The 21,875-nt window shown below is 36.8% G+C and overlaps 1 protein-coding gene across 1 annotated transcript in view; it reads left to right on the top strand.

Annotated features, from left to right (window-relative positions):
• Window positions 1–21,582, top strand: part of Atf2 (activating transcription factor 2) — a 77,334-nt gene extending 55,752 nt beyond the window's left edge. The window contains 5 exon segments of the mRNA XM_085680943.2: window positions 7,161–7,310; window positions 9,142–9,348; window positions 14,060–14,165; window positions 18,966–19,171; window positions 19,173–21,582. Coding sequence (XP_085537069.1) covers window positions 7,161–7,310; window positions 9,142–9,348; window positions 14,060–14,165; window positions 18,966–19,171; window positions 19,173–19,196 — 693 coding nt within the window. The 3' untranslated portion in view covers window positions 19,197–21,582.
• The last annotated feature ends 293 nt before the right edge of the window (window positions 21,583–21,875 follow it).

The raw sequence follows: 21,875 nt of genomic DNA, 5'->3' as shown, positions 1-21,875 counted from the left end.
AGGCACCAGATTTACAGATGCTTGTGAGCCTCCTGATGTGGGTGCTGGGAATCAAATTTAGTTCTTCTAGGAATGCTCTTTACTGCTGAGCCATAAATCTAGCCCCCCCCCTTTTTTAATGGTGGAAATTTTTTTATATATGCAAGATACATAAAAGTGAACAGGATAATATACTGATCACCCAGCTTCATTTGTTAGTAATTAATATACAGTCATTCAAGTTTTAACTGTAGTTAACCTCCCTTTTAATGTAAATTTTATGTATATTGAAATAAGTCACTTTTCACAGCAAAGTTCTGAGAAATATGTACGTTTCATGTAATATATACTATTATCATATAGACCAGACCATAAACAAATACCCAGAAAGGTTTCTAATCTGTTATCTCTGTTTTGTGACTTGGCACCATAGCTTTTAGTTTAGTATATATAGACTCATACTCTGTTTTGTGTGCAACTCAGCATATGTCTCTGAGATTCACCCATGTTGTTAAATATATCATAACCTACTTTATTTAATTGCAGAGTAGTATTTTATTGTGTTAGTGTACCAAAATTTTTTAGTCTATTTTCTCAGTGATAGACATTTAGCTTCCAGCATTGATCTATTGCTAGGAAAGCCATTGTGTGCATTTGTACATTTCGTTGTTTTCTTGTCTTGTAGTATCTCTACATTTTTGGAGACTGAAATGCTCACCGAGGTACCTGCTACTGAGCTACACTCAGACTCAGCCACCACACGCATTCTTATGTGTCTCTTTGTGGGCACAATTATTTGTTTTTTCTTGAACAGATACCTGAAGAACACAATTGCTGAGTCAGATACATATTTAACCTTTTTTCATGTAGCCTAGGCTGGCCTCAAACTGTAGTTAATGATGGCATTGAGTGTCTTACCTTCTGCTTCCACCACCTAAGTGCTAGAATTATAGGCAGGTGCATTTGTGATGCCAGGAATCAAACTCAGAATTTTGTACGTGTGAGACAAGCCTCTGCCAACTGAGCTACATCCCATCTATTTCTAAGTTTTTCTCTTAATCTACACCCTGATTTTTTTTGAGACAAGTTTTTGCTTTGTAACCCAGGCTGGCCTAAAACTCAGGTTGACTCAAATTTGAAGCAGTCTGTCTATCTCAGCCTCCCAAGTAAGTGCTGGGATTACAGGTATGAGTCCCCGCGCTCAGTTCACTTTACTTTTCTTAAGGCTGTATTTGTAGTCTTGTGCTAAATTTTTCCCTTTTTTCCCCCCTAATTTTTGGCTTCTTACAGGAATAGCTTATGTCATTTATTGAGATTTTTTATGTTTTATTGTAGGCATTTATAGCTATAAATTTCCTTGTACTCACCAGTTCTGACATACTGCAGTTCTATCATGATGAGTCTTCTAAATTTCCCTATGTTTTCTTTGGCAGGTGGGTTATTTAGAAATGTATTATAGAATTTTCACTTATTTGGGGATCTTTCCACTTAGTTTCTTATTGGTTTCTGTTTTAATCTTGTGAGAACTTGCCATCTCTGGGAATCATCAAGCATTTGCTTTACAGCTATTTCTGTCCCTTACTATTTATTTAACAAATATTTCATGCGTACTAAGACATTCACCAAGCAAAATGGTCAATATTGAGATTTTTCTTGGATACATTTCTGGTGATCACGAGACATTTGTTTATTTCGGTTCTTTTTTAAAAAATATTTATTTATTTACTCATTATGTATACAATATTCTGTCTGCAGACCAGAAGAGGGCACCAGACCTCATTACAGATGGTTGTGAGCCGCCATGTGGTTGTCAGGAATTGAACTCAGGACCTTTGGAAGGGCAGGCAATGCTCTTAACCACTGAGCCAATCTCTTCAGCCCTATTTAGCTTCTTTTGAAACAGGATTTGTCTGTGTAGCCCTGGCTATCCTGGAACTCATTCTGTAGACCAGGTGTTCTCAAAAGAGATACTCTGTCTCCTGAGTGTTGGGATTAAAAGAGTGTGCCACCACTGCCCTGCTAGATATTTATTTTTTATATTGCTATTTTAATAATGTAACTTTTCTGAATGTTTATAATTTAAAAAAAAACACTCCTTGAGTAAGATGTTAATCACCTTGGAATTGTGTTTAGGTTTAGTAAAGTGAGTTCCTCCACAGTGACTTCTTTAAGACCTGTGTGACAAACCAAGAAATCTCTCTGTGCACAGTTGGTAGCCAGTGGCTTTCTGCAGGGGTTTCTACTAAAAGCTGACAGAGGGCATCTTGGCAAATGTTCAAAAACCTACATTACCTTAGCTTGGCCCTGTGTGGAACTTCATGTTCAGCAGAATTCTTCTGACCTGTCTCTGCATGCCGAGCTAATCAGCAAACACCTAATGAGCCCACACCAAAGAAACAGACCCTCTCCCAACCGACTTCATTTTCCTATGCTCTCTAGGGGTGGAAAGACAAGACTTCATGAGGACTGATGATACTGCAAAGACCACAATAATGATAATTAACTTGCTGAATTTAGAAGATTATGCTGTTAATTAGTTGCAAAATAAAGATAAGTACTACCGCAGCAGATGGTAGGATAACACCCAGGAGAAGGAGGGTTATCACTCTGATGAGCTGCCGCGGCATGTGTGAAATATGGATCTGACTTGCTCATAAATTGCTCCTAGAGCACATTATCTTTTTCTTTGAACTATGATGGAGTAGTTTATTTCTACTAAATTCTGACAGATGTGATAAACATTTATTTTCAGGTGCTGCATAAACATAGAACATAAATAACAATTTTCTATGCAAACACCTCTGAAGAATGAGTGTATCAGGTGGTCAGCACAACAAACTATTCATCCTTTAACTGGCATAAACATTCCCTAAGAAAAAAAATTCAGTATAGCAGTTAAAATTTATACCATTAAAAATTAACTCTAAACACAAACACGTCCGTCTGCTTCTTCGAAATACATTTTATTTTTTCAAACAGTGGATACCTTTACCTTAAAATTAAAGCTATGCCCTGGCTTTGTTGCACTTGTTGGAGATTATAGACCCTGTAAATCTTATTTAAAGTGTTCAACCTTTATTTCTCTAGATACTCAGTTTTTATTTACTTAACATTAAGCTTCTCTTTTGAGAGGAATACTGCTCTTATTATGGACTTAACAAATATATGATAGTACTAGGCTAAAGCTTTTATTTTTGCAAAGCTATTGTTTAAAATACTGAATTACTAGTCAACAGTATTCTTTTATCTCTATTCTAATTTATTCCATAATTTTGAGAAGAAGCTTCAGTCTTCAGGGAGTTTCTTCACTTGTAACATGGTGATTGATTTCTGTATCTCTGCCAGTTTTTACAAGGTCAGTTTATAAAACAAATGTCTGTTATGTTTGGGTTTGCATTGATTATTTCAGCAAAGGTATTTGGCCTTGCAAATATTGTAAAAATGAATATAAGTGAATTATAGATATCTTTATATCAGTTGTGTGAAAGTTTACTACTTTCATCACCTTGTTTAATCTTGTGTGGTTTTTTTTTTAGCTTACATATACTTCTGTAATTTTAAAAATTGGCAATTCAGAGCATTGTCAGTTAACCCTTAAAATCTCTGTCTTGTAGTTTATACCCAGTAGCACACTTCATAAGTCAGACTCATTGTAATCAGTGTAACAGCATGGTGCCAACATTAGTGCTTCCTCACTGGATGAGTGCTGTACCCTAGGGCAGTCAAGGGAGGATAATGAGTGAATCCTGATACTACCGTAAGTGCTCTAGATGGTGGTAACTTACCCTACTAAAGATTATTTAGGAGAGTGATGTTTATGTACTTCAGACTCCCCTATGTGTAGTTACTGTATTTCATAAATTCTGAGTTAGCTCTTGACTATAAAGCTTTAAATGCTTTTTAATTCTATGATGTTTTCTACCTAAGGCATTTTTAAGTTTTTCCTTCACAAAATTTACTAAGCTAACCTCTGAATACATTATACATTTTTTATCCAGAAATGAAACCCCTGCACAGATTAGGTGTTATTCTTTGTATTTTGGTGTCTAACATTCTAATGATGAAAGGCATAAATCTGAAGGTTGGCCACCTCCCCAGAGTCTCTTCCTCTGTTCTGTTTATATGACCTGCAGTGCTGTTTTCCATCTTTGATCTTTCTGCCTTTACTTCTTGAAGATTTTTTAAAATTTTCCCGATTCTAGTCAGTTACTGATTTGGTAGTCATCTAATTTGTTTTAATCCATCCATTCAGCATTATCCTATCTTGGATTCGTCTTGTCTTTGTGTATTTGTTACTAACATTATTTCTAATTTCTTAAGAAAAGAAAAAGGACCCAGTGATCGCATCTGGATCCTGTGGGCTTGTACATCATTTGTGTAGACTTCTGGGCCACAGCAGTGCTTCCGATGGTTCCCAAGGACATTTGGAAAACAAAAAGTGTTTAAGTTAAATTCTCCCAAGTTTTGCCCCTGTGCTGAGAGCCTGCAGGCTTCTGTAGCCCTTTTGAACAAATTAGGGAACCTGCTAATGAGATAGCTCAGTGGATAAAAGCATCTGACAGTAAACCTGACCACCTGATGGAAGGGGAGAGCAACTCCCACAAGCTATCCTGGCCTCTGCCTGTGCTCCCGTGTGTGCGTGTGCGTACACACAAAACATTTGTTTATGAAAAAGAAATAAGGAAACAATATTTGAGAAATCCTTTTATGGGTTAGTTAGTTTTGCATGTTAGGTTTAATTTTCACTTCAATTCTTACAAGCAAATTGTCATTAATTTTATAAATGAAGACACTAAGACTTGAAGATTGAAGATTTGTTCAGTTGTAATTGAGAAAGTTAAGTCTAAATTTGTGTCTTAGTTGTATAAGGCTTAATAATATTTGTGTTTACCAATGAACCTTGCAAACATTGTGCTTTTGTCATCCATAAAATCAGCTGGGAAAGGGAAAGAAACGTGCCTCATCTGGGTGAGGTGGATTAGGAGTTTGCAGTGTTGATGTTTACCACTCTATTTAGTTCCCAGTGGTTTTTATTTGAGAAATTCAGTCATGTAGTCTTAGACGATCTTTTCTGTTCTGTGGTGTTAGTAATACTAAGGACAATGTATACAACAGTATCCTGGGAGATTGTGTACTTGGAAAGTAAGTCTGTTTAGACCTCGTATTTGAACTAGTTTATTTGCTATATGACCTTGAGTAAAATGATGGTTGGTTAATTTATAAAGTGGGACTAGCCTCCAATTAAAAACACATTGGAAACTACTGATCATAAAATAGCACAGATGAATCTCAAGTGTGCTTTACAGAGGCAAGAACCAGATCTAAGTGGTTATACACTGGGTACAGCTTTTTGATGTGATAGTCTGGAAAACACAGAACACCCAGCATCACAAAGCAGATTGGCAGACCCAGGGGCAGGAATTGAGGTGCTGTGACAAGAGGCAGCAGGGTATTGTGTTGACAGAGCAAACTGTTCCAGGGTGCATGTTGCTTGAAACTCCCAGAACTGGAGTACAGTGAGTAAATCACTGCATACCACATACATGAGTGAAACTGTAACTGCTGACTTCATTTTAATTGCATAGTATCTACAAAGCCCTCTATTCATTTTTTTTATTAGTGAGAAAGGAGGGAGGGATAAAATTATCTTTGACTCATATATTTGAGGCTTAAGGGTTACATCTCAGTTATTAAGAACAGTGTCAACAATAATGGCCCTAGGTCTCTTAGATCACTGAAGTCCCTTTGTTAATCATGTTTCTATTAATCAGTGGACTATTTGCTAAAACAGGATATATAAAAATATACAAGACAACCTCTGCTGTTAAAGAGCTTATTATCTGACTGGTTGACAAATAATTGAATGTATAGAAATTCTATAATAAGCCTCATTCAAGTTTCATTCATTCAGTGTGTGTGTGTGTGTGTGTGTGTGTTCTCGAGTTTGTGAGCATTTGTGAAACAGGGTCTCACTATGTAGCTCTGGCTGACCTGGAACTTCATGCATAAAACAGTCTGGCCTTGAACTCAAGAGATTTAACTGTCTCTGTCTCTCCCCAGTGCTAGAATTAAAGGCATACCCCAAGCCCAGCTCAAGTTGTATCTTTATTTAAAAAAAAAAAATGATTAAATTATTTCTAAAGCATCATTCTAACACTGGATCTTTCATATTTAAGTTCCTGAGATCTGATTCAGTTACTGGCAAAATGTAAAGTAAAACAAAAAGATCTTTGAGGGCTGGGGAGATTACTTAGTGGTTAAAAGCATTTGTTTCTCTTATAGACAACCTGGATTGGTTTCTGTCCCCCAGATCATGGCTCACAGCCACCTGTAACTCCATTCCAGGGGATCCAGTGCCCTCTTCTGTCCTTCACGGGTACCAGGCACACAACACAGTACACATCCATACATGCGGGCACTCACACATACACAGAAATAAATCCCAAAGGTGGGATGAAATGGTCTTCGTACTAGGGAAGGAGAGGACCATAGATTTAAATTTTAAATTCTTCAGTATTTTAGGTCTTCATAGTTGCCTAAAAAAGGCAGCATCAGATTGCTGAGATGGCTCATCCGGTAAAAGTACTCCAACCCTGGAATCCATGGTAGTAGAGGATCTACTCCCAAAATGTTGTCCTCTGCGTGTGGTGTATGTACACACACAGAAATAAATAAAATACGCTTAAAATGCAACATCCAGTCATCATCCTAGTAAATACTAAACATCTGAAAGCAGAGATCGATTAGGCCTGTCTAGAAGAGAATTAAATCTTGGGATCTATTCAAAGGCTGATAAAAGGGGTGTGGGCCTAGGGTTAGGGGGGTAGATGAAAACATACAAAGAGTTGATGTTCTTTATTAATTTTTGTTATAGTTGAACAAGACTGGATACAGTATTTTCAGTTTTTTAGGTCTTCTCAGAATGAAGTATAACAGAGTATAAAATCCTGTATTTGTGCTAGACAAAGAACAAAGCTTTCCAGCGTTCTAGTTCGCCATAGTGATATTTATTATACCCCAGTGAAATGAAACGAATGAAAACAAATTTTTAAAGCCAAATGTATTTATGTGTTCTTCGACAAATACTACCTTTTTACTTTTTAGTTAGTCTAAGAATATGTTGAGAGTTAGGTTTGCATGTAACACAGGAGCCGTTTTTCAAAATAGTGTTTGCATTTCAGAGATTAAAGGCTGCTTTGACCCAGCAACACCCTCCAGTTACCAATGGTGATACTGTAAAAGGTCATGGCAGTGGATTGGTTAGAAGTCAGTCAGAAGACTCTCGTCAGCAGTCCTTACAGCAGCCAGCCACCTCCACTACAGAAACTCCGGTATGTGTGACGCTGTCCTCACTCACCACACTGGTCATCCTTAAAAGGAAAATGCAGTACAGCTTTTGTGACTTCTTTATATAGTTATAGTCTATCATATGATATAATATAAATATAGCCATCTTAATTTGGTGTTTATTTGTGCTGGTTGATTGAATACAGAACTTCAAGCATGCTAGATAAGCTTGCTAGATAAGCTCCCTTTTTCTGAGCCATATCACTACCCCTGATGCTCAGTTTTTAGTATTAGTTATTTGGACAAAGACTTAAGTTTGGTGATATGCCTACCGAACCCATCTTGAGCTTATTATGTTCATAAATCCACATTTTATTTGATTATGCTATTTTAAAATATACTTAATATAGGTAAAATAATTTTTTAGGTTTTTCCATTTAAGCACATGCTGGTAGTCCAAAGTTCTCTTTCCTCAACATTGTTTTCAAGAATTTGTTTCCTGTCTCCCACACCGCCATATTCTGTGGCACAGTTTGGGATTTGTAAGACGATGAGGGTTCATAACATTGGACAGTCCTGTGTACTACACAGGGTGATTAGTGACTGAAGATCCATATCCTGGGCTGATCAAAGATAACCAAGCTGACCATTAATGAAAATCAAGGTCCAGTAGGCTTCTCTTTGCCTGGAAAATAAGTATTATTGTAAAAAATAACTAGTAAAACTGGCATATTTAATAAACTTTATTTTAAAATAGAATTGAAAAATGGTTGTAAACTTATAGTGATTAGTTTTCAGATGGTTGAATAGGTATAAAATCAGTTAAAAAGAACATTTACAAAAATAGTTTATTAAAATACACATGCACTTTTTATTTTATTGAAAATAGATTTTTTTCCATATAAATTTTCATTATGGTTTCCCTTCCCCCTACTCTTCCTAATTCCTCCCCCATCTCCCCTCACATTTGTGTCCACACCCTTTCTTTCTCTTGTTAGGAAACAAACAGGCAGTTTTGAGACCAGCCTGGTCTATAGAGTGTGTTTCAGGATAGGGCTACATAGAGAAACCCTGTCTTGAGAAAAAAAAAAGAAGAAGGAAGAAAACAGTCATCTAAGGAATAATAATAATATGATAAATCAAAAGCAAGCAAATTAGAATAGGAACAAGAAACATATGTAGACACAGAGACACATACATTCATACACATAGGAATCCTATAAAAACCCCAAACTAGAAGCCATAACATATACAGAGAACTATAAGGTAAAAATAAAATGAATTTTTTGACTTGATATTATGAGACAAAGACCCTCCAAAGATTCCTTTGAGTTTGTTTTGTGTTAACCACTACTACTGGGCATGCAGCCCACCCTTAAGTGGTTTGTTTCTCCAGCGAGACTCCCTTGGAGAAAACTTATTTTTTCATTTGTAAGTGGCATCTTCTGGGTGAGGGATGGGGGTGTGTGTCCACTTCTTTCATCTCTAAGACCCCACCTGGTGCAAACTCCACAAGCCCTGCATGCCTTTTGTCTGGCTGTGCATCTCTTTATTTGTCCCCATCTGCTGCAGGAAGAAGCTTCTCTGATGGGGGCTGAATAGGGTATAGTAGAATGCCGCTAGTCACTTCACTGCTGTGGTCCTTTAAGGAAGACGTTCTCCGTACATCACATTGAGCTTTTCGCTATCACATAGCTTGTTATTTAAAAGGAATTCAGCCACAGAGTGATTTTCATGTTGTTCCAGAGTACTGATGGTGATCATCAAGTTTCATAGCATGAAGTTAGCAGCTCTCTCCCTTTTATACCATGCCTTGCCTGTGTTAATTTACTCCCAACACAGTGGTGTTACAAGCTTCTCTCCATGTTGTCACAGGCTTCTCCAGCTCACACAACTCCGCAGACCCAAAATACAAGTGGCCGTCGAAGAAGAGCAGCTAATGAAGATCCTGATGAGAAAAGAAGAAAATTCCTGGAACGAAATAGAGCAGCAGCTTCAAGATGCCGACAAAAAAGGAAAGTCTGGGTTCAGTCCTTAGAGAAGAAAGCAGAAGACTTGAGTTCACTGAATGGCCAGCTGCAGGTATGGGGCATAAATGCAGTTTGCTTGTGTTTATTAGGAACATAGTTTTTCCATTTCTCTAGATGATTCTCCAAATACTCTAGGACATGATGTATACTGCATCTGTGTGGACTCTGTAGTAAACATGGTCTCCTAAACCTTTGTGCACGATGACATGAAGTAATACCAAACTTTCAACACTGGCACACTGAAGAAATTTTATGTGTAACTGTTTATTTGTGTGTTTCACAAATACCCTAATTACCTTGCTTGAACTTTATAAAGTTCTCAGAAACGTTTTAAATATTTTTAAATATCACTGGGGTTTGTTGTTGTTTGGTTTTTGTTTGTTTGTTTTTGGTTTATATTAACCATAAAGTTGTTTCAGTGGCAGTTTTGTCATTCTTTCTTTGAATTGCAATTTTATTTTGTTTCTAGGTTTTGTGTGTGTGTGTGTGTGTGTGTGTGTGTGTGTGTGTGTGTATTTTGTTTTTTAATTTTAAGTGAATATAGTGATTGTGAAAGGTATCAAATTGACAGCTTTGGAAACTGAAGGGTTCTATTTATCCACAGAACAGGTACAATTTGGCCAGTGGCAGAGCAAATGATTTCATACTGCCCTGCCGATGTGCCTCAAATACATTTCTTAGGACCTCGTGTGGTATAAAGATTTTAAGGCTTCTTCACCATCCAGGTCTTTGGTAAGATTTCCAATAAAAGTATCGGGTAGCACCAAATGTGTTTATTGCCTTCCTTTCTTCTTTCTTTCCTGTTTTCATAATTTTGCTTTTGATATTGTGAACATTCTCTAGTAGCATCTTTTGAACTACCAGTTAGCTGGAAATTAATGTTAATAAACTGTAGTTGTTTATTATATAGATGAACAGCAGTAGAAACTGAAGTCAGGGCCTCACTACTCTTCCACTAGTGCCTTCTTTGTTATTTAGGAATATGAACTTAGAGAGCTAAATTGCTCAGACTTGCTTAAAATTTAAGACCTTCCTGCCTCAGCTTTCCAAATAGCTGGTATTGTGAGCAAGTGACTAGATCAGTCTTTTGAATTATCCATTCCCAGTTTTCAGTAAATCTTCATATATGCACAAGACTAATAGTAAGAGGGACACTTGACTTCTTCCTTAAATTGATCTGCAAAGTGCCATAAATATAATTGTGTAAATGCTTAGAAAACTGTTTAGCATCCTATACAGCACTTACCCCAACTAAATTTTATAACAAGTTTTCATTTGTGAGACAGACATTCTTAAAGCCCTTGTTGAATTTTGTATGAAAATTTGGTTATTTTAAAATAAATAGATTGTCATTTATAAAACTTTTAGCCATCTAATTTTAATAATTTGAAGAACAGATTAATCATGACTTACTAAACAACATAAACTCCAAGTATATACTACGATTTAGTAAATATCATCATGGGAAATGAATTTTACTCAAAAACTTCCACAGTTTTTTAGGATAAAATTAATTTTTCTTTTAAATAAAATGAAACAGATTATACATACTGATCTATACATAGACCAAAAAAATTCTTTGTCAAACCTGTTAAAATATTAATTACTATTACTTACTCATACAGATACTCATGTTAACAAAATGTTTTAAATTTATCTTTTTGTTCTGAATAAAACCTTTTAATTTTTTTTTAACATTTCTCTTCCCTTTCCTCCCTCCAAAGCCAGAATGTACCCCTCCTCAACTCTCCTTCAAATTCATGACTTCTTTTTTTTTCTACTAATTGTTGCTGCATATATTGTATTTGTTCTCAAATATAAGCTCTTGAGTCAATATAATGCTACCTGTATGTATGTTTTGAGGATGAGTCTTTGATACTGGACAAGCAATTGGTATGTTCTTCCTCAGGAACACCATCTCTCACCATCTCTCCCATTCCCAACTTTCCTCAGTTGAGGCCTTGGGGGCTTTTCTCCATTCAGTTTGTCATGTTCATTGCTGTCATTCTTGTTCAGTTAACATTTAGACAGTTGTGTTGGTCAGACTTTATGGGTGAGAGAGCGGATTAGGAGGGTACAAGCGATCTGATCAGGGAAACGGGAAAAGGCAGGAGCTTCTTAGGGAGAGGCAGGAAGATAAATACAGAAGAGCTGGGAGGATGGAGGAAGATAAAGGGAAATGACAGTAGACAAGTGTTATGGTAAGGGAAGTGGGAACAGGAGGTCAGTACAAAATCAGAGGAGTGGGTAAAATAACAATAAGGAAGTCTGGAAAAGCCACAAGGGCTTAAACTATTAACTATTTCCAAAAAATAACCCAAAAAACTATAATACTCTGTGTATGAATATACATAGTTTTAATGAATCTTTCTCATCTGTGTAGACGTAACTTCATCCAAGAACCAAAGACCACCTAGCAAAATCACTAGAATCAGACATGATATACCCTCTTTTTAATTGTTGTCCAGGGCTGTCCAAGAGACTCACAAAACAGTCTATTGCTGTTGCCCTTGGTTAACACCCCCCTCCCCAGAGGTGGAAGGTAAGTCCCCATTGCACTTCAGAAATAGGGCCCAAAGATCCCTGAGCTGGAACCAGTCTAAATGCTGCTTCCCTGAAGACTAGCTCTCATGGTACCAGAAGGTGCCATGTGTGCTTCCAAAGGAGGCAGCTGTCAACTACCTTAACCCCGTTATGACATCAGTGACCAGATGGCACAGTAACCCTGTTGGTGCAGCAGTACCATGCATACCTTGGTGGTGACCAACAGCTCTAATTGGACTTAAGACCCTCTTAACAAGAGGGAAACCATGTCTGGTACTAGAAACCTAGCTGAGTACAGTGTCAATGAAGTCATGGTTATTAGAGATGAATCTACAACCACCTATTTTTTTTTTAAATTTTAATTGCGTTGGTGTTTTGCCAGCATATATGTCTGTGTGTGGGTGTCAGATCCCCTGGAACTGGAGTTACAGACAGTTGTCAGCTGCCATGCAGGTGCTGGGAAATGAACCGTGGTCCTCTGGAAAAGCAACTAGTGCTCTTAACCTACTGAGCCATCCCTCCAGCCCCTGCTACCTATTCTTAAATACAGTATTCTAAATGTACTTTAACCTTTTACTGTTTAGGGTTATACTAGCATAAAGTTTTGTTCTGTGCTTTATAGTACATGGTGCCAGTGTTGTAGGGTGTGGGAAACTGCACACACTCATTTTTCAGATTGCTTGACTTTTGTTCTCAAGATTTTGTTCCTGTCACTAGTAACTTAGGAAGGCCTAATAAGACTAATCTGCTAAAATAGTTCACAACCAGCTTTCTGGGTTAAGAGGTAAATGGAGATTGAGTTTGGTGATTCACATTTAATAGTAATCCCAGCACACAGGTCTAGGGCAGGAAGATTGCTGTGGTTTAGAGGCCAGCCTGGAATGCAGTGATACCTTGTCTCAGAGAGGTGTTGGTGGATTATGTGCCTGCAATTTTATGTGTGCTAGTATGCAAAATGTTCTCATCTGTTAATACTTTGGGGTTCATGTGTTAAGCCTAGATGGCTAGAGTTAATATAAATCTAAAGGAGAAGAAACTGTTTCATTAATGAATTTTTTAAAGCTACTCATTTATTAAATCAATAGTATTTCTATCTCATGAATGTTGGTAAATGAGCACTAATTTCTGCTTGTAATATATGGGGCTGAACCAAAGGAATTAGATGGGTTTTTTCAGTTTGAAACTTTGATGTAGAACTTGGTAAATTAATGAATCCTAAACAAAGGCTGAAGTACTCTGGTGCGGGAGAATTGTCAATCATATTTTAAATAAACGCTGATTGGCCAGGCAGGATGTATAGATGGTACAACCAGACAGGAAGTAGAGGTGGAGCAAGGAGAATAGGAGAATTCTGGAAAGCAGGAAGCTCCCTGGGGAGTCCTGCCCAGACTACCAAAGAAGCAGGATGTGTGTGACCTGCCCCGCTGAAAAGGGTACTGAGCCATGTGACTAACATAGATAAGAACAATGGTTTAATATAAGTTATAAGAGCTAATACAAAGCCTGAGCTAATGGGCCAATCAGTTTATAATTAATATAGTCCTCTGTATGATTTTCTTTGGGACTTGCTGGCATGGGAACTGGGCAGGACAGAAACCCCAACACGCAGGCCCCTCATGCTACAATACTCATTCTGTTTTAAGGACTAAAGTGATCACCATGGGCATAACATTTAATTTCGATGTCAGTATCACAGGCAACAAATATATTTAACAGTATATCCACTTTGATTGGTTCTAGTGCTCAGGATAATGCTCAGCAATTAGGTTTAGCGATTTATGATTCTTGAATAAGTATATTTTGTTTCTAAACTACAAACTTGCTTAATGAATAAACTTTCCATTTTTAAAATGAAAACTTTCCATTTTTAAATGAAGTTGTTGAAAATTCTTCCTAATTACTGACATTTTTAAGTCTTCAGATAATCAAAAGAGCATCTAATATTTGTAAAATAAAGATCTTCAGTGAGGAACCTATAGTGCATAAGGGTTCCCATGGCAATGGTGAGCTAGAATGCAGTTATGGTGTTGGTATGATTTCAGTTTTTTAAACTAGAAATGTTTGTATAAATGCTAAAACATAAAACTGATATATATATAATTTAAATAGCATATGTTCTGCCAAAAAGATCCAATTTTCATACCTTAAGTCTCACTTCCTTTAAGTAGTAAATGTGCTGTGTCTGATGACGGTAAGCCCAGGAGTTGTTTCTCCCCCAGAGCGAAGTCACCCTGCTGAGGAATGAAGTGGCACAGCTGAAGCAGCTGCTCCTGGCTCACAAAGATTGCCCTGTCACCGCCATGCAGAAGAAGTCTGGCTATCACGGTGAGTAATGCACTGTTACCTACAGCTTAGGCTGCATCAGGGCCAGACTGCCAGAGTGGGCAGAGCTACCAGTAAAGCAGTGCAGCCTGCAGTTGTATTGCTTCAAATTAAATAGCTATTTCTGCAAGTTTTCTATCTCTAGCTTTTTCTAGGCGTTAGTATGAATCACAAGTTGGTCAGCTATACATTTTACTATTAGTGGCCATTTATTGTCACAGGTTAACACTTTGTCTTGAATCGACAGAGCCAAACAGTTTTTCCTTTCCTGTCCCATTTATTTAGTCATAATGAGAATTTTTTTAGTCCACCATCTTCATTCAGCCATATACTCTCCATTTGTAATATCATAGTCTATTGTTCTTTTTCAGAGAATGTGAGCATTGGACAGTGTTTGTATGGTTGTGAGTTTTTATTTGGTACTGTCACATTAGTCATAAAAATGCTAAAACAGAATGGTATTGGAGTTATTTGCTTATAAATTTCCTTTATGCCCCCACCACCACCAGTGAGAGTCTTCTGTTTCCAGCTTTGTAGAGGTTAATTGTGCTTTTTCCTTTCTCTAATGTCCTCCTCCTTGACAAGATGCGCAGTGTTGGAACCAGCTGTTACTCCTGAGTAAATAGCCAATTTTGTCCGTCACACACAAATTTGTAACAAATAACAGAGCTGGGAATGCATTAGGCAACATTTATAATACATAACCCATGGCCTTCCGTTTTTATGATTTAGTGGTATTTCAGGATATTTGTAAATGTGAAGATTGTTTCAACCATATGTATCCACTTCATTTTAATTTGCCGATGTCAGTAATTCAAAAGAAGGAAACATTTTGTATTGGATGCAAACAGTTCCTCAGGTACTTACAATAAAACTTAATGGCTACCATCTTTACTTGTAGTCAATTGTAAGCAGTTTCATCAAAATGAGCAATATTTTTTAATTTAAGAGATTCAGTAGACGTAGCTATTCTCATTTGCCATATATATTTAGAATACTGATTTTTGTCTGTTTTGAACATATAAATCTCTGTTATTTGATATCCAGTCATTTTGACAGGACAGTGAAACACATTGTGGAGTAAATTGGAACCATATAGAACTATATTTGGAATTTGTATTAACTGTGATCGCTGTAGAGATGAGGCCATTACGGTTCCCATCTGACTTAAGAACATAATTTCCCATAGATGCTACTGAGTTCAACATTATGCATACACAATTTTCTTCAACAAGAAAGCTTCCTTGGATTTTGATGGTTTACAAGGAACTATATGAATGATTTTGTAAAATTAGAAGGAAATTAACTTACTTTGTACTTAATTGAAAATAATCTACAGTTTTAAAATCTTTTATTACTGGTTGAATAATCTCAACTATTTTAATTATGCAGGCAATATATGCTTAATAAATGTAAACCAGTTGTTATGTTTTTGTTTTCATTTTGTTTTGTTTGGGTTTTGTTTTGTTTGTTTTTAAGATAGAGTTTCTCTATGTATATAGCCCTGGCTGTCCTGGAACTTTCTCTATAAATCAGTTTATATATAAACCAGTTTGAGGCTGGCCTCAAACTCATAGAGATCCACCTGCCTCTGCCTCCCAAGTGCTGAGATTAAAGGCATATGCTACCGTGTCTGGCTTAAAATTCTATTTTAAATTTTGATATAAGTCTAGTGTCTGTCATCAAGGTAACAGAGATTAGACAAATAGCTCTTGAAGAAATAAATTCCACACTCTGAATGTAGCATACAATATTGGTGTGTGCTACACTGCCAGCTAAATCTTTTAAAATATTTGTGAAAGAAAGCTGGGTTTAATGAAACCTACGGTTATTGTGAATTTTTTAGGTGAAGGTAGCAGTACTAGCAATTGAACCATTGCCTAACCAAGTTTCAGTACTGAAAGTTCTGAACCACATCCCAAGAAACCCCACAGCTATGGGAAAACTGAGTATTCAGCACCCTAATTGTTAAATAATATAAACCCTGACTAAAAAAAAAAAAAAATCAATGCACTTTTTAATACTTAAGTTCATGATCTTATTGGCATGAATTCATATTCTCTAGGATATGAGCATGTATAATTTAAATTATATTATTATCTGTATAATTGTAAATGGAAGGAAGCTTCTTGAGCCTGAATTGAGTATCATCAAATTTTATTATTGAATATATGTGTGATATAGGTAGGGAACTTAGGTAAAGAATTGGATTGCCAGGCTTACAAGATGGCTGAGCAGGCAAAGCATGTACTTTGCAAACCTGACAACTTGAGTTCTGTCCCTGAAACTACATCAAAAAGCTTGATGCAATTGGTAAGCATCTATGGAGAAAGAGACAGGAGAACCATGTGGACACTCAGAAGCCAGCTAGTCTATAGTATACATAACAGACAAGAAAGGATGCCCTGTCTTCACAGGTAGGAAAGAGAGAACCAACTCCCAGAAATGTCCTCTGGCTTCTACACGCTCAAACACATCAGAGAGGGAGAGGGGTTGAATTTTTCAAACATCTGATTTAAACTAAAAGTCGTTCTCTGAGGACAGCATATGTGTCTTTCTAGTATTTTTGATTATTTTGTTCATTTTTCCCCTCAGTTGCTAAAACTAGATTTAAGTTCAGATTTAATATGTTGCAAAAGTATTTCATATACACAAATTATAATTACCAAATATATAACTGTTAATTCTTTGTACTACCTAAAGATGTACTTTAACCTATTCTGTGAGTCTATAGATATGCACTCCTTTAACTTTGATTTTGAGTCATTCTCTCCTCCCTGTTTTTGATGTTTTTCTAGAATCTAGCATGTGGACTTAGCTTGTTGTTTTGATAAAGAAAAATAGGAAAGTAACAGCTTTTTGATATTTTCTCCACTTGAATTGTTATTGCCAGTGTTTTCTTTAAACTGTCACTGTTACATTGTAGGAATAGAATTATGTGTTAAAAAATATTCATTTTTGCCTCGAGTATGTTTTCTGATTCTTGTATTTTTTAAGATTTCTGATTGAGGTTTTTTTTTTTTAATTGTAGTTTGAGGTCAGATTTGATTCAAGGAAACATGTTTGCATTTACAGCACATTATGGAAAAGATAGAATTTCATCTCACAAATTTTAAAATCAGCTTTTCAAAAATACATGGATTTGAGGCTGATGTATAAATTCTATAAGAACTTCTCTATTTAAGAAAATGATCAAAAAGAGGAATTTTATTTATTCTCATTATACTTGCCACTGTCCATGACAAATCATGGGGTAATTGTTCCATTACAGTCTGTTGTCAATAGGAAGTAGGCCCATCAGTTGGCTGGTCTGCATTCTCATATTTACTAGAAAGCCTGAATACTTTCTAAAACACTTAACTAAAACTTATTTTTAATGCCAGGAGAAACAAGTCCAAAAAAAGAAAGCATCCAAGTTGGGCATGTCAACACACCTGTAATCCCAGCACCTAGAACACCGAGACGAGAGGATTGGCCATGAGTTTAAGGCAATTTTGGGCTTCATTTTAAGACCCTGTTTCAAAAACCTAAAAGAAGGAAGGAAAAATGAAAAGAATGTGTCTAGTATGATGGTATTTTATGTTGTATAGCAGCAAACAAAACTAAGTTGTAGGGATTATATTCCACTGTGATAAATCTAGAACTCGAGGAGCAGATTAAAGAAATCCAAAGAGTGATCGCATGTGAAAGAGGAATGAACAGTGTCATTGACAAGTTCCCAGTGAGTGCAAAGGACCACAGTGTGTGTGTCAGCGTCGTATCTAGAACTTGTAGATTTAACACATGTCTATATCTGTTGGATATCAGATTTTTCACTGAATAAAATTCTAGCCTACTAAAGATGTAAGATTTGTTGTTCAAGTCTAACTATTGTAAATTTGTTTCCACAGATAACTTAGAATGCCCTTTCCTGAGTGCTCCCTCTGTTTCGGTATCTTAGGTTTTGTATGGATATGCATTTGAATCCCAATTAATTTGTATAGCTCTAACAGCTGGTGACATTTAGTCTTTGAATATTACTTATTCTCATATGTATGCATCATTAAACTCAGGTGTTCTAATCATTCATGACTGCAGTAAATGAAAATTTAGGTAGAAAAAATACAGTCTGGTAAATGCAGAGGGAATAATCGAAAATAGAATTTGTAAGATTCATCTCATTTATGCATGTGGTTATAAATTGTTTATCTTTTAATCAGGGTGGCAGGTAGGCAGAAAGCCTAGTTTTGTTAAATGTGTTGCTCAGTGCATGCTTATTATATCTGTGAGTGTTCCAAACTTTGGCCTCACTTTGTTGTGGGATTAAGACCAGGTCTTGCTCTGTAGCCCATGCTGGCCTAGAACCCAGGTTGTCCTCAAACTTGCAGTTCTTCTGTTGCTGCCTCTGAAGTGTCATAGGATTACAGATGTTTGGAAAAGAGATGCCTCTTTTTTGTTATTGTTTTGTTTGTTTTTGATAAGGTCTCATTATATAACCCAAATAGGCCTTGATCTCAGAGATCTGTCTGCTTCTACCTCCTGAGTGCTGAGATTAAATACATGCAGCACCCACCTGGCTCTGCCTCATTTCTTTGACCCTGTTTAGCAAGTATGATGATGCTCTGCCTTCATTTGGCCTGTTGAACACACAGTTGCCTACTTTCTCTGACTGGAGCCATGTTCAGTTTATTTCAGTTGTGCAGCTTGTCCTGAGTAACAGTGCTGTAAAAAACCTTCCAGCTCTGTGTGTGGACTCAACTCAATAATGGGTTTTTGTCAATACTGCTAAAAAAAAAAAAAATGGGTTTTCGTTTTTCCACTCAGCTGCTGACAAAGATGACAGTTCAGAAGACCTTTCCGTGCCCAGCAGCCCACATACAGAAGCAATCCAGCACAGCTCTGTCAGCACGTCCAATGGAGTCAGCTCAACCTCAAAGGTGGAAGCTGGAGCTACTTCAGTCCTCACCCAGATGGCGGACCAGAGCACGGAGCCTGTGCTTTCCCAGATGGTCACGCCTCCTTCCTCTCAGCCACAGCCCTCAGGAAGTTGATTAAAGACCCTCCGTGCAGCAGCTCTAGATACTGATGAGTGACTTCAAAGGGAAATCAAGGAAAGACCAGTTTGCGTTTATGCGAAATCTGTGGTTGTAAATTTTTTTCTTTTCTTTTTTTTTTTTTCCTTTTTTTACTTGAAATTATATTTGGCTCTAGCGTTGGTGTAGCAGCAGACGATCAGACTGAACAAGATTTTAGTCTCTGGAAGACTGATTTTGCTTTTTTTATAAATATTGTTAGATTTTTTTTAATTTTTCTGTGCTCAATGTGTAAATTGTATCATAATTCATTGTGGTTTATTTCACTTTGGTTTAGTGGTGTTTTAATAAATGGGGGTGTTAACTGAATCACTCCTCCCACTTCCGTTTCTTTGCCCACCCCTTCCTTCACCCTGAGCTGTGATGTTGTCTTGTTATCATTTATACCAAAGTTCTGCAGAGTCCCTATTGACTTTGTAATAGGAACAACATTGTAAGGCACTAGGGAAGAAAAGACAAAGAGTTCCTTTTAATCTTTTTGCCTTTTATTTTGCACATTATGCAAAAGGAAAAATATCCGAAACCTTTTTTTAAGTGAGTGGAGGTTTGGTGAGACACTTAGTGCTTTATGCACATTCTTAAACTGGCCAGAGTCATCCACCACCCTGCAATGTTGTAAGATTAAGTAGACAAAAATTTTGGAATCTTGAGCATTTCAAAAATGACTTGATTTTTTAAGTCTTAAATTCAGTATTTTAAACCTGTGTTCTTGAGACTGAAAACTATGAAATTATATAATGTATGATACAGGGTTATCAGATGTCTAGTAATTTTTAAAATTTGCTCTTGTCATTTTGGGGTTTGTTTTGTTTGTGTTTCTGTTGTTGAGTGTGGTTTGTTTTGTTTTGTTTTGCAGATTTCAGGTAGCAATGTGAGAAGTTTATGCATAATGAAGTATGATGTGGTTCCAGAAAAGCCTAAAATTACGACTTAGAAATTTTAAGACTGTTCCCCCCATTGTTGTACTTGTAATTGCGAGCTAACTTGTACTTATTCTTGTGAAAGCACTGTCATCTTTTAGTAGCCAATTTTGATAATGTTTCTCGTGGAAAAAAATCAGTATCTATCTTTAGAACAATGTAATTATAATGTGGGAATGTGAATGAGAGAATGAGTGTATGTGTGTATGTGCGTATGTGTGTGCATCTTCCAATAGTTTATGCCAGCAATCTTTGCTTGAATGTTTAATGATGCCTTCAGTGTGATGCTGGCAATAGATGACTGCAGTTTCAGATGCCATTACTGTGCAGGCTTGGATAACTAACATTCCATGAAGTAGCTTGTTCTGATGAGACGATTGTAGTTACACTTTGCTCATAATCCAGTCGTCTGTGGAATACTGAGTTTTCTAATGTGCCATTATCTATTTTTATTCTGCAGTTATGTTAAAAATACAGTACAATATTTTAAATAGACTAAATTGTTAAACATAAAAATAAAAAAGTAGTAGATGTGTGTAAGAAAACTTTGTAAAATAGTTGAGTCCTACCCAGTAGCAACTTCTGGCGTTGAAGCAGGATTCCATTCTGTAAATACCTGTGATGTGTTTATACCAAGCTGTGTAGTCTGCCCTGCATCCGTACTGCACTATCGCTACGGTCTCGGGGCCGCCTCTTAATGAGACTGACGTTTCCAAAGCCTGCGTGGAGTGCCCTTGAGGTCAGGGGCTCTCCATCCCACCTGCCTAAGTTCCAGACTGGGAAACATGCAAATTATAGAAATGACATTTCAGAACTTTTAAGTATGAAGATAATAGGAATTTTATTACTTGGCTTATTAAAAATGAGAGCATTTTGGTTGCTGATTGTATTTGTGTCTGTTACTTTCAGCCTGATCTCATATTTAAAGTAATCAGTTTCACTCATAGTTTCGTCATAGTTATGCTAAGGAGTTGCTCTCAAAGGCACAAAACATGAATTCTCCAGGCAAGCTCTTTCTGTTGTAGATGGGTAAGGTTGGTCAAAGCCTCCGTGTCTCACTCTCTGCACCCTGACAACATTTTGCTTTTCTCTTCCGGTTTGTGAACGCTTCAGTTCTTTGGTAACAGGTTCTTGCAACTGTAAAGTAGAAGTACATAGATGTGAGAAGTCATGTAACGGTTAACGAACTTACCACGGTTGACAACGCTCTCATTGTAAATCAGTCTGTACTCAGCAAATAAAAATCATTATTAGTTGTATAAACACAAAAAACCCATTTTGACTTCCAGAATGTCACACTACTTCTGTACCTAGCATTTTGAGTCCTTATATTTGCAATGTTACACAAACTGTACTATTTTCTTTTATGTACAGTTTGCATGACTGAACCATCAGAGAATAAATTCTATCTTTAAATTATGTTTATAATTTGCTTGTTTTTATCTGTCTTTCACAAAGTAATTAGCTTGTCATTTTTTCCCTCACTTCAGGGCATTTAATTCCCTGAGAGGAGCCTGAGACCCTTTCCATATCCACACTGCCACTCATCCGCTCTGGAAGGCCCTGAACCAGTGGCAGGCATTTTTTTCTGTCCCTGTGCTCACGTTAGGTTGCCTTCATATTCAGTGCAACCTTCTCAGTTTATGTGCCCCATCTGGAACACCACCCAAGCATCAACCATGAGACCCACCTGTCACTACCCAGGAAACCACCGGAAACCA

The sequence above is a fragment of the Myodes glareolus genome, chromosome 21 (genome assembly GCF_982192425.1).
Source record: "Myodes glareolus chromosome 21, mMyoGla1.1, whole genome shotgun sequence".
Lineage (NCBI taxonomy): Eukaryota > Metazoa > Chordata > Mammalia > Rodentia > Cricetidae > Myodes > Myodes glareolus.
The sequence above is the reverse complement of the archived record's forward strand: the minus strand, read 5'-3'. Positions and strand labels throughout refer to the sequence as shown.